The 13,502-nt window shown below is 39.7% G+C and overlaps 1 protein-coding gene across 1 annotated transcript in view; it reads right to left on the bottom strand.

The window, feature by feature from the left end:
* Nucleotides 1–13,502, bottom strand: part of FER1L6 (fer-1 like family member 6) — a 198,648-nt gene that overhangs the window by 25,180 nt on the left and 159,966 nt on the right. The window contains 4 exon segments of the mRNA XM_078151798.1: nt 48–289; nt 3,427–3,525; nt 7,978–8,066; nt 9,844–9,986. Of these exon segments, the coding sequence (XP_078007924.1) occupies nt 48–289; nt 3,427–3,525; nt 7,978–8,066; nt 9,844–9,986 (573 nt within the window).

The following is a 13,502-nucleotide window of genomic DNA, read 5'->3' as shown; positions in this document are numbered from 1 at the left end:
TCTAAGGAGTCAGACTGCTCATGTGCATTCGGTGGGGCTCAGCTTACCCAGGAAGTCATCAGAAGAGAGCCTTTCAAAATCCCACACTTGGAGAATAAGGTCAGCTGGAATTTTCCTCTCCGTCTTTTCTAAGGAAAAGATGTTTTCTCTTTTGGAGATGACCAGTTGTTTCTCAGCAGGGAGATACTGAAATGGAAACAGGAACCTCCAGTTGAAGTTGCCTTCTCCGGTCAGAGAGTTATAATGGACGTCGGTCTCCTGCTTGTCATCTTCCATGCCTTTTAACCATCTGTATGGAGAGAGCGAGTGAGGGTAAGGGAACACACGTTTATCAAATATCAACTATGAGCCAGGCGCTGTGCTGAACCCCTTAACATGTTGTCTCATCTGATCCTCCCAACAACCCTGTGAGGCAGCGGTCATTATTATCCCCCTTTTACGGTTGAAGAAACTGAGGCATATAGAGGTTGAATGACTTACCCAGGGTCACACAGCTAGTAAGGGTTGGAGGTTAGATTTCAACTCAAGTTTTCTTGACTCCCAGCCAAGAGTCTATTCACTATCCTACCTAGCTGTCCTCTGAGCATGACTCACTACGTCAGCTACCTTACTGGGCTTTAAAACATTTATCTGAATTTTCATTTGAAAAAGAGCATGTTATCTCCCTTGCCCCAACCAAAATAAAATGGGAATTCCCACAGCCTTGATTATCTGAAGACAGTAGCGATTACTTCCTGTCGACATGTTTAGCTGCAGACCACATTTTCTAGGGTGGGCTGAGGCTCTGGAAATTCCTGTCTGTCCTTTTCTAAAAGTTCTCTCTCTCTCAGGACCTGAGCCGTGATATTTATGTTGTTTGTCCTGGAAAGAACACTGGTGAAGAGTCAAATAAGCTGGATGCTCGCTCTGACTCTGACTGGCTTTGAAACTTTGAACTTTACTTATTTGATGCTCCCTGGGCCTCAGTTTTCTCATCTGTAAAAATGGGATAACTGTACCTTGGCTGGTGACCTCCCAGGGATGCTGTGCTGATCTAAAGGTCACTTACAAATGAAGAAACTGAGGCTCACAGAGGTAATTTGAGTTATCGTGGGTCAGACAGATACACATGGAGATAGGAGTAGAAGCTATGTCTCCTAACTCCAAATGCAACGGGGGAATTTAGAGCTAAGAAGACTTGGATTTGAATTCCATCTGTGAATGCTGGATGAGTGACCCTGAGCAAGTCATTTAACCTCTCCAAGTCTCAGTTTCCTCACCTGTAAAAGGGGAGTAATACTACCTGTTGCATCTGCCTCATGTGGTTGCTGTGAAGCTCAAGATAATGTATGTAAAGAACTTTGCAAACTTTAGAACATTTTATATTCTCAAGATTAGAATTTAACATAGTGTTTAAAGGGCTTTTAGAACTATAAAGTGATATTAAAGTAACATCATCATCATCAGTCATGTTGTTTTTGTGATAAACAAGCCTCTCATACTCTTCCAGATGCTAGTGTCTCCCCCTAGGCAGCTAGACAACGAGATGGTACAGTGAAGCGAGTGCTGGAGCTGGAATCAGGAAGATCTCAGTTCAGACTTGGACTTCAGATACTTAATTTGCTCTATGACCCTAAGCAAATCACTTACCAACTCTCCTCCTCACTTTCCTCATCTGTAAGATGGGGATAATAATAGCCCCTGTCTCCCAAGGTTATTGTGAGGATTGCACAAGATAATGTTTGTAAAGCTCTTGGCAAATCTCAGAGTATAAATGCTAGTTATTATGGTTAGGACAGCAATGTGGCACAGTGGATAGAGTGATAAGCCTGAAATTAGGAAGATTCATCTTCCTGAGTTCAAATCTGGTCGCAGACACTTACTAGTGACTCTGGCCAAGTCACTTACCCTGTTTGCCTCAGTTTTCTCATCTGTAAAACGAGTAGGAGAAGGAAATGGCAAACCACTCTGGTATCTTTGCCAAGAAAACCCCAAATGGAGCATGAAGAGTTGGACATGACAACAGCAAAAAGTGCTATGTTTGCATCTACTTCGATATGTACACACTGTATCTGCTATTCAAATATTTCTGGTCCATGTTCGTACCCTCAGCACCTTGTACAGAGCTTGCTACAGAGCAGGCACTTACTGTGCTCGTTGCTTGGTATTGTCTGCTAGTTTACTGGTTGATTTGCTGCTTCAAGTTATTTCTAATTTTGCAAGTAATTTCGTATTTCCATTCTGATCCTATGAGGATCTTGAAACAATGAGTCACTTATAACGTGGAATCGATCAATCAAGAGACATTTATTATGAGCCTACTGTGTACCAGGCACTGTGCTAAGCACCACGATGCAGAAGAGGCAAAAGACAGTCCGTGCCTTTAGAACCTATTGGGAGGAAATCTTTGGGAAGGAAAGAAGCTGCCAGCACAGTCTAGCATGAGATAAAGGTTCTTTCACCTCTTCTATTGAGTTTCCTCTCAAAGCTTCAGGGAAAGTCCTATAAACTTTCAGCTGCTACACTAAGGTATAAAATTTATAAAAATGCACACAAAGGGAAACAAAGCTGAGAAAGGGAGACAAACAGGTTGATTTTGTTACTACTATGTTAATAATATACAAATTAAAAATTTCTATGTAACAGAAATTCCTGGTTTCATATATAATCTTCTTTATCTGTGCATCCTGGTCTATTTGTGTTTATTGATGATAGCCAAATTCAAAATAAAACAAAAAGAAAGCTAAAAAAAATTTATGCCCCACCATCTGGGCATAGTATATATTATAACAATAAAGAAAAAGATGAGGTCTGGTTTTAATTTGAGTATTATTGCCTGTTATAAGATACAAATTTCTTTTAATCAAACACAGGACTGTCTTTCTAATTTCAACAGGGTTAGGAAGCTGGGGAAATCGGAATGTAAGTTCTAAGTGTTACTTTGTTGTTGTTCAGTCATTTTCAGTCCTGTCTAACTCTTCGTGACCCTATTTGGAGTTTTCTTGGTGAAGATACTGGAATGGTTTGCCATTTTCTCCTCCAGCTCATTTTACAGATAAGGAAACTGAGGCAAACAGGGTTAAGTGACTTGCTCAGGGTTACATAGCTAGTAAGTATCTGAGGCTAGTTTTGAATTCAGGTCTTCCTGACTCCAGGCCCATCAGTGCTCTATCAACTGTGCCACCTAGCTGCCCTCAAGCATTACTATATACCTATAATATATATATATATATATATATATATATATATATATGTAGCTGGGAGGGATTTTCATCTGACATTTTTACTAACTTGAAAAGATAAGCGTCTCACTTAAGCTTATCAAGAAATGGAGTATAGTCAAGTGTTCAAAGTGGATGTTTCCTGTGAGGTAGTAACCGTCTTAGAACAAAACAAAACAAAACAAAACAAAAAAAGAAGAGTAGACATTTGCTTAAATGAACTTACCCTTTAACATAAATGTCACTAGATTTTTGTCCCGTGAAGATATTTTCATCCTCCAAAATGACATCTTCCGTATTCCAGATTATTACTCTCAATTCATAACTGAAACAGGGAGAAGTCAGCATTAAGTTATAGACAAGACACTTTATGTCACAGGGCGGAAAATACTTGATCTGAAATTGGAGGATCTGGGTTCATAACCAAGCTCTTCCACATATTAATTGTGAGAACTCGAATGAGTCATTCAGCCCCACTATCCCCGTCTGCAATAGTTAGCAGTTATATAGTGCTACGAGGGCCACAACATGCTTTAGATAAGTTTTCTCATTTGATCCTCATAACTCTGCCCCAGGTAATTCTCTGAGATTATAAATTACAGGTGAATTGTTAATGTTTTATAGTAGTTTTCAAACCAGGAGTTTCTCATATTGATAAACAATAAGCCAGGACCCCCAAATTACTAACCTTTATTAATATTCTTCTTCCTAAACTATTTATTGTCATTGTTATTTGTCCTTCATTCTCAAAGAGGACCATGACATCAGGAAGGTGATGACATGACTTGCAAGTGAATTAGACTTAAGTGAGGGAGGGCTGGCAAAGTCACCAGCCACATTTTCTCCTCTGGAGCCATCAGGCTCTAGTGGCAAGATATATGTCAGGACAACTGGAAATGGCCTCTAAACCATTTATTATCAATAAATGAATCACAAGTCTAATCATAAAACCTGGTTAAATATTATCAATAAACCATATTGCTTTTAACAACAATTTTTGTTGTTGTTGTTTAGCTATTATCAGTCGCATCTGACTCTTCATGACCCTTTTGGGGGTTTTCTTGGCAAAGATACTGAGTGGTTTGCCATTTCCTTCTCCAGCTCATTTTACAGATGAGGAAACTGAGGCAAACAGGGTTAAGTGACTTGCCCAGGGTCAGCTAGTAAGAGTATGAGGCTGGATTTTAACTTGGGTCTTCTGAACTCCAGGCCCAGTGTTCTATCCAATGTGCCACTAATAAATGGTATCATATATAATCATGATTAATATAGCATAATGTCTTAATGTAGTATGGCATTTTATTACTAAAACATATTACTTCTAGTAAACCAAATTATAATTATGAAAGTCACATCATTACTAATTAGACTAATTAGGAATTATAAGACTTAGGGATGGAAGGGATGTTAGACAGCATCTAATCTAACTTCTTCATTTTTTAGATTAGTGGCTGAAAGGTAACATTTTGTCCAACATTCCTTAGAAAGAAAGTGGCAGAGCCGGAACTTGAAGTCATATCTTTTTAATCCAAATCCAGTTTACTTCATTATTATTCTTGGTCATCTTGTTATTTTTAAATATTCATGGACATAAGTGGCCACCATATCTTTACCAGTGCCCTTGCATACCTATTGCTTGATGTTTTCCAATAGATGGCCACTGCACCTGAAACCTACCATTCATATCTGTGTTAATTTGGTTCAGAGAGCCACAGTATTCCATTACTCCTGCCCCATCTACCACAACTACAAGAAGCAGATTCTGAATGAGGACTTGGTTGCTATTCACTACCATTATGGCCACCACGTTGCCATCATCACAAAATGTCAGCATGGTCTGGTGGAAAGGACAGTGGATTTGAAGTCAGAAGATGTGAATTTGAATCCTAGCTTTGCTAATTAATATCTATAGGACTCTGGGCAAATGACAAAACTTCTCAGCATGTTTCCTCATATGTGAAATAAGGAAATTGTTGTAGGTGATCTCTCAGTTCTTTTTAAGCTCTAGACCCTGAATTCTGCCCACTTTATGATCTAAATTCATAGCGATCTCTCTATGATCCACAGATCATCTGTGTGACTTGAAATAAGTCACTTTATTTTTTTTCTATTTTTTTTTCACCTGTAAAATGGGGAGGGTGGAACAAGAACCAGGAGTTATTAACCTTTTTTTGTGTCATCAACCCCTTTGGCAATTTGGTGAAGCCCATGGACTCCTCAGGATAATGTTTTTTAAATTCATAAAGTAAAATATACAGGATTTAAAAGAAAACCAAAGATTAGTGAAAATGAAGATGTATTTTTTTTCTAATCCAAAGTCATGGATCCATTGAAATCTATCTATGGACCCCATGTTAAGGACCCCTGAACAAAATAATTGCTAAGATCCTTATTAGCCTTAACATTCTACTAATTAAAATTTGATTTTTCAGTCATTTTCAGTCCTGTCCAACTCTTCATGATCTCATTTGGGGTTTTCTTGACAAAGATACTGGAGTGGTTTGCCATTTCTTTCTACAGCTCATTTCATAGATGAGGAAACTGAGGCAAATAAGGTTAAGTGACTTGCCCAGGGTCACACTGCTACATTTGAGACTAGATTTGAATTTAGGAAGATGAGTCTTCCAGTCACTCTATCCACAGCACCACCTAGCATAGGAAGTACCTGATGAGGAAACTCCCTCTAGCAATGAAGATGGGTACCTGCTTTGCAATTTATAGTCTTAGAGATTTGCCTGGGACACTGAAAAGTTAAGTAACTTACTCAAGGTCACATAGTCAGTATGTGTCACAGGTTGGATTTGAACCCAGGTCATCCTGTGACTGGGACTGGCACTATCTCCATTTTACCTTGTGGCCCCTATATGATGTGCTTATTTGGTGAAAACCACAGGCAGCTGGAGACAGTCTTGGAATGATTCCCTGACAAGGAACCTGATGTTGGCTGCCCTATACCTTCAGATTAGAAGGGGAAAATAAGCCCTTTGTCCCTCCTGAATGGCAACTAGGTAGTTCAGTGGATAGAGCACCAGGCTTAGAGTCAGGGAAGGTCTGAGTTCACATATGGCTTCAGACACTTGCTAGCTATGTGACCTTGGGCAAGTCACTTCACCCTGTTTGCCTCAGTTTCCTCATTTATAAGATGAACTGGAGGAGGAGATGACAAACCACTCTGTATCTTTGCTGAGAAAAACCCAAATGAGATAACAAAGAGTTGGAAACAACTGAAATGACTACACAACAACCATCCTCCTAAATACACTTAGATGGGTCCCACTTACATAAAGCTTCAAAGATCTGGAACTTGATCTGTATGGGCATGCCCTCTATCCATGAAGATGGAACCCCTGTAATGGTTTAGTAAGTTGTTTCAAAGGTAATTGTGAATTTTTTTTTAAATCAGCAATTGGTGGTCAAGGTGCTTGGGCTATACTTCTCTACATTTAGTTGTGCTTGACTTTGGATTGCAGATATGCAATCCATCATTGTAAATGTACTCATAGCCTTTTCAGCTTAGAAAGACCTGTAAGAGCTTGTATCCTACTCATGTAACTTTTGGGCACTTATGGTATGGGCACACCTTAGTGAGATAATCGAGGACTTTGGTTAAGGGCTATGGTTTTCTGAACTGGAAGATGAAATGGCAAGCTAGTGTATGCTAAACCAGTCTATGTAAGTTTATGCTAATAGCAAAACCATATTTTCTCCACTCTGGCCCACTACTACTGAGTCCTCACTATTACCCTCTAATCAACCACACGTGCTGTTTGGGTAGGGAATTTTTTGTTGAGTCATTTCAGTCATGTCCAACTCTTCATGATCCGATTTGGGGTTTTCTTGGCAAAGATACTGGAGCATTTTCCATTTTCTTCTTCAGCTAATTTTATAGATGAGGAAACTGAGGTAAACAGGGTTAAATGGCTTGCCCAGGATCACACAGCTAGTAAGTATCTGAGGCCGTCTTTGAACTCACAGAGATAAGTCTTCCTGACTCCAGGCCTGGTGCTCTATCCACTGCACCAGCTAACTACCCCAGATAGGGGATTTAGAACCTGTCAATGGAATGATATCTTTTCACAGTGAACCATCCGGTAGGGCCTGCCTTTCTTCCAAAGTACTAGAAAGAACAAAGCAATCCTTCTCAAGTTGATCCCCATCAATGGCAGTAATCAAAATCAAATAGAGTTATGTCAAGGGTATGTGAAATTTCTCTAGGAATATGAGGTTAAAGGGGAGCAGCTGAATCCATGGCAGCTTTAATTCTGTCATTGCTGTCCTAAAACATGATCTAAAGCTATAGAACCTTAAAGCTGGAAGGGAATTTGGAAGCATAGAATAGTTGGAAGGGACCTTAGAGGTAATCTAATCGTAAAATCATGAATCTAGAGCTAGAAGAGATCTTAGAGTCCAACCCTCTCATTTTATAGTTGAACAAACTGAGAACCAGGAAGATAAGGGGCTTATCTAAGACATATAAGTTCTGAGCATCATGGGTAAAATTTGAACCCACATCCTCTTTCTCCATATCCAGGGCCCATTCCACTATACTATACTACCTCCTACAAGCCCCCTTACTTTATAGGTGAGAACTTAAATTCCAAAAGCTCTTAATGATAGATATTGGCTATTATCTCATCTTCCTTGGTCAAATAATTTTTAGCCAGCAAAGCTTAATTGCCATTTCGTAGAAACCCATTTGATCCACCCAATCCAACCCATGATGTCTGTAGGATGACATTATTATCCCTTCCTAGTGGTAGGGTATGTAGTGCATTACCCTTTTGGCTTCCTTGGGGAGATGTCAACAGGTGGTCCAGGCTGGGGCATATCTTTGGAAAACATGTCTACCCACATCTGCAGGCGACCCTTTTAGAAGGAAAAACAGAGACCATTTACCTTCTGGAAGCTTACCATTATTAAGTTTAATGCATCACAGGCTCTTACAAGCCAGCATTTTTTTCAACTGATGATTGATGTTAGAGCTGAAATTTTCAGTGGGAATTAGAGAGTGAATAGAAATAGCCCTTTTCTTATATTATTTTATTATTCTGTGAAACTTCTTTACAATAGCAATATTAGGAGACAGAATGAATTTCTCCCCCTATATAGTTTTATATTAGACTTTCGCTATAGAGAGATTTAGGGAGGACAAAATATGACACCCAGGATTGTTGAATCCCATATAGTAAAAACCATATGAGAATGGCAAAATACTGTATTCCAGTGGGCATATTTCCCCTGGTGCCTAATTTCTTTCTAGAGATTAAGCAAAAAGCTTCACACTCACATTCTTAGGACATGAGGAGACCCTTCAGTGTGCTGCTGTAGTATATTCATCCGTCAAAAAGTAGTTATTGGATCTCTACCCAACACTTTGACAGGTATCAATCAACAAATCAGTCAATAATACTTAATAAATCAATAATTCTCCTATGTGCCAGATATCATGCTAGGTGTTGAGATACAAAGATAAAAATTAAACAGTCTCTTCTCTTAAGGAGAAAAGGTACTGCAAAGGATAAGAAGCACAAAATGAGATTCCCTCCCCTCAAGGAACTTATCATCTACTTGGGGAAATGAGATTAACACACATGAAACATAAGTGAAAAATACAGACCAGTGAATAAAGAAATGCTAGTAGTGTGTAACTGATGATTAGAAATTCATAGAAAATGGAGCTCAGCAAGGGCTAGGATAATCAGGGAAGGCTTCTTGGGAGAGGTGGGATTGAAATAGGCTGTGACATATGGGTAGGATTTTGGGGATGAGAAGGAATGCTTCTGAGTGCCAGGATACTGATGGAATTTGGGAGGTATAGCTTACTCCGCTCTCCTCCACCTCCTTTAACTGCCAGGATTGTTGTGAGCAGGGAAGTTGTGACACAGACCTGGGGCAGTTTGATATTAACTTTGCCCCCAGGTTGATTGATCTGGGACCCAGCTGTGCAAGAAGCAAATAGAACCAGTGTTGATGACTTTGGCAGAGAGCTCTTGAGACCCCAAAGAACATTCAGGCTGATTGCTTTTAACCTTCTTCCTGGTGACTTTTATCTTTTATATTTCTGAACTACTTTTAGGGAATGCTTTTACCTGAAGGTTATTGAATTTTTTTAAAGAGCACTGCTTGTTTGAACCCTTAAGTTCTAAGCGATCTATCGCTGTAGATCAGGGGTCAGCAAACTTTGGCCCATGGGCCAAATCCTGTTTTTGTATGACCTATTAGCTAAGAAAAATTTTACGTAAACAACAAGCAACTCTTACATAACTAATACAACTTTTAAATGAAGTTATATTTTGAAATGTAAGAACTGTTCTTAGCTAGTAGGTCCTCAGACACTTACTAAGCTGTGTGATCCTAGGCAATTCACTTAACCTTCAAAAAAACTAAATATTCTGGGGCAGCTCTAGGCAAAGCATCTGGGTCATCTTACTGAATGTTTTGGAACTGGGTCATTAGCAGGTTGGGCCATTATTTAAATGTATGTAGAGCCAAGTTTATGCCCAGAGAGTGTAAACATTGTAAACATTCATAACATAAAACATGCAGTCCAAAGGCTACTCAAGGGAAAAGAATGACAAGTTTTAAAGGGAAATTTCAACCAACAAACTACATTTCATAGGGCCAGACATGGTCACTTTCCTACCTGTTCCATTCCTGGCTTATCCTTGTGATACAGAGGTCGCGTTTCTATGTGTTCTGGAACGAGCTTATATCCAACCTCTGGGATTTTATCCCAGGAATGTAAAACGTTAAGTGCCAAGTGTTCATAAGATGCAACTGTCTCATCTAGATGAAAACAAAGAGAAAAAACCTTGAGGTCAATGTGTTCTTACATGGGGACACTGAAAGAACTGTTGTGGACATTTAAAGATAATTTAAATTAATAATTTAAAGATTAATTTAAATATAATGAGATTGGGAGAGCAAAAAGAGGGGAGTTAAGGGAGAGAGGGTGAAAGGAAGGGAGAAAGAGAAGGAAAATGAGAGAGGAGTGACCCCTCCCCAAAGCCAAACGTCCAGAACTGATTTCCCTGTACAAGAAAAACTCAATACTACAACAAACTCTAGGGTAAAGCTGACCTTGCTCACTGAATGGGTGCTGCTTCAGTCAAACTGAGACCTGTTAAAGACCTTAGCTCACAAAAGCTAAGGTCTCCCACTGTATCCCTGGCCATCTCCAGTCATCCTGATCCATAACTGGCCACTGGACCCAGATGGCTCCAGAGGAGAAAATGAGGCTGGTGATTTTGCACAGCCCCTCCTCACTTAAATCCAATTCACTTGTATGTCATGGTATCACCTCCCTGATGTCATGGTCCTCTTTGAGAATGAAGGACAAACAGCAGCAGAGCTGACCCTGCTAATAATTAGAGGCTGGCCATCTGTCAGGCCTTGGGAACTGGATCAATCCCTGCTTTGATAATCAGACAGGATAAGGATTTGTCATTTGCCCTTCTGCAACACATATAGCCCTTCTTCCTTCTCCTTTTTGTTCAGTGAAACAATCAACCACTGCTACTCTGAAACGTATGACAATTTAATGCCTTGGGACATTATATAATAGACCCTTGGGGTCTATGTCAAAGCTCCTTTGCCTAGTCTCCACTCTTCACTCCCTTTTGTCCATCCACATCATGTCTATCCCTCCCATGAACCTCTTTCACCTTGTTCTACCTTTGTTCCATGCCTTCTGTAACCCCATTCCACTGTTAACAAGCTCTCCTCTAAATAAGCTCTGTGCCATCAGCCCTTGAAATTATATTGCATATATTTTGGATTTAATTTTTTAAAATGAAATATGCAGTTTCCCCTAAAAAGAAGGCAAGGTCCTTGAAGGTGGGTTTTGCTTTGTTCTGTCTTGTATCCCCAACACCAAGCGTAGGCCCATAGGCCCAACACCTACCTGGCCCATAGCAGACACTTGGCAAACGCCTATTGAATTGAGAGTGGAAGAGAAGGTAAAAAGTGGGGATAGGAAAAGAAGAAAAGCAGAAAAGAGCTTAACTCATTTTGGCAAATAGTATAAGACTGAATGATGCATGACCAAGAATGGCCAGAAACATGGTTCTTATCTTAGGCAGGACTGGACTGACAGAGATTATTGACAACCTTAAGTGATTTTGAATAAGGCCATTCAGATGTTTGAGAACTAACTGAGGAGATCTCAAATAAGTGGGAAGTATTTCTCAGTGTTGAAAACACCAATCGTCGGTGGCAGATGAGGAAAGTGCCTCCAGATCTGTGCCTAGCCTGTCTGAATCTGGATCTCATTATGGGAACTCTAGGGAAAGTAGAACCCAGAAGCACAGGAGACCCAGCTCCTGAGCCAGTTAGTGCTGTGAATGAGGAAGATGATGGTAGGAGTGTGCCTCCCCCAGCCTGCATTTGCATGGTGCTCTCTCTTCCTTCACCATTCAGATTCTTAGGGCCCTTTCCTGACTAAGCCTGATCTCAGGAAAGGGACCCAGTATTTAACATTTCCAAGATCTATGGTTTCTTTTTTTTTTCTTCAAGAATTAAGCAATAAATTTTATTTGGAAAATATATATATGCAGCTGCCAGTATAGTCTATCTGATTTGTCTCCAAAGTAGCTATTATTTGAATTTATAGGTGGAAGGAACTGAGGCACAGAAAAGGTGAGAATTTTTATCAGGAGTGCATAATAAATACTTAATGTCAGGACAAGATTCATTCTCTGCCACAGGACAAGAAGTTCTCACCACAGTGATAAAAAGTTTAAGGATTTCCAGACAGCATATTGCCAGTTCAAATGAGTGAGTCATAATCTAGAAGTTGTTTTCTTTTTAAAAATTTATTTATTTTTAGTTTTCAACGTTCATTTTCACAAGATTTTGTGTTCCAAATTTTTTCCCCATCTCACCCCTCTCCCCCAAGATGTCATGCATTGTGAATAGCCCTTCCCCTAATCTGCCTTCCCTTCTATCAACCCCACCCTTCTTTTATCCTCTTCCCCCTCTATTTTCCTATAGGGCAGGATAGATTTCTATACCCCATTGCCTGTATATCATATTTCCCAGTTGTATGTAAAAATAATTTTTAGCATTTGTTTTTAAAGCTTTGGGTTCTAAATTCTCTCCCTTCCTCCTTCATTGAGATGGCAAGCAACTCGATACCCGTTATACATGTGTAATCATGCAAAACACTTCCATAGTAGTCATGTTGTAAAAAACTGACTATATTTCCCTTCATTCCATCCCACACCCCATTTATTCTGTTCTCTCTTTTGACCCTGTCCTTCCTCAGAAGTGTTTGCTTCGGATTACCCTCTCTACCAATCTGCCCTCCCTTCTATCATATCCCTACCTCTTACCCCCTTACCTCCTATTTTCCTGTAGAGTAAGATAGATTTTCATACCTGATTGTGTATGTTATTCCCTCCTCAAGCCAAATCTGATGAGAAAAAGATTCATTCATACCCTCTCACCTTCCCACATTTCCCTTCCAATGTAAAAGCTTTTTGTTGTCTGTTGTATGTGAGATAATTTACCACATTCTACCTCTCCCTTTCTCCTTCTCCCAGTATAATGCTCTCTCATCCCTTAATTATATTGCTTAGATATCACCCCTTCATCTTCAACTCACCCTCTGCCCTCTTAATACGCGCGCGCGCACACACACACACACACACACACACACACACACACACATTTTTCCCTCCAACTACCCTAATACTGACAAAGGTCTCGTGAGTTACAAATATCATCTTTCCATGTAGGAATGTAAACAGTTCCCTTATGATTTCTCTTTCCTGTTTACCTTTTCATGCTTCTCTGGAGTCTTGTATTTGAAAGTCAAATTTTCTATTCAGCTCTGGCATTTTCATGAAGAATGCTTGAAAGTCCTCTATTTCACATTTGAACGTCCATTTTTTCCCCCTGAAGGATTATACTCAGTTTTGCTGGGTAGGTGAGTCTTGGTTGTAATCCCAGTTCCTTTGACCTCTGGAATATCATATTCTAAGCCCTCCAGTCCCTTAATGTAGAAGCTGCTAAATCTTGTGTTATTCTGATTGTGTTTCTACAATACTTGAATTGTTTCTTTCTGGCTGCTTGCAATATTTTCTCCTTGACCTAGGAACTCTGGAATTTGGCTACAATATTCCTAGGGGTTTTCCTTTGAGGATCTCTTTCTAGAGGTGATCAGTGGCTTCTTTCCATTTCTATTTTACCCTCTGGTTCTAGAATATCAGGACAGTTTTCCTTGACGATTTCTTGAAAAATGATGTGTAGGCTCTTTTTTATCATGGCTTTCAGGAGTCTAACAATTTTTAAATTATCTCT

The sequence above is a fragment of the Phascolarctos cinereus genome, unplaced genomic scaffold (genome assembly GCF_003287225.1).
Source record: "Phascolarctos cinereus isolate Bilbo 61053 unplaced genomic scaffold, phaCin_HiC Scaffold_4;HRSCAF=312, whole genome shotgun sequence".
In the NCBI taxonomy this organism is placed as follows: Eukaryota; Metazoa; Chordata; class Mammalia; order Diprotodontia; family Phascolarctidae; genus Phascolarctos; species Phascolarctos cinereus.
This window is presented reverse-complemented; position numbering and strand designations above follow the sequence as displayed.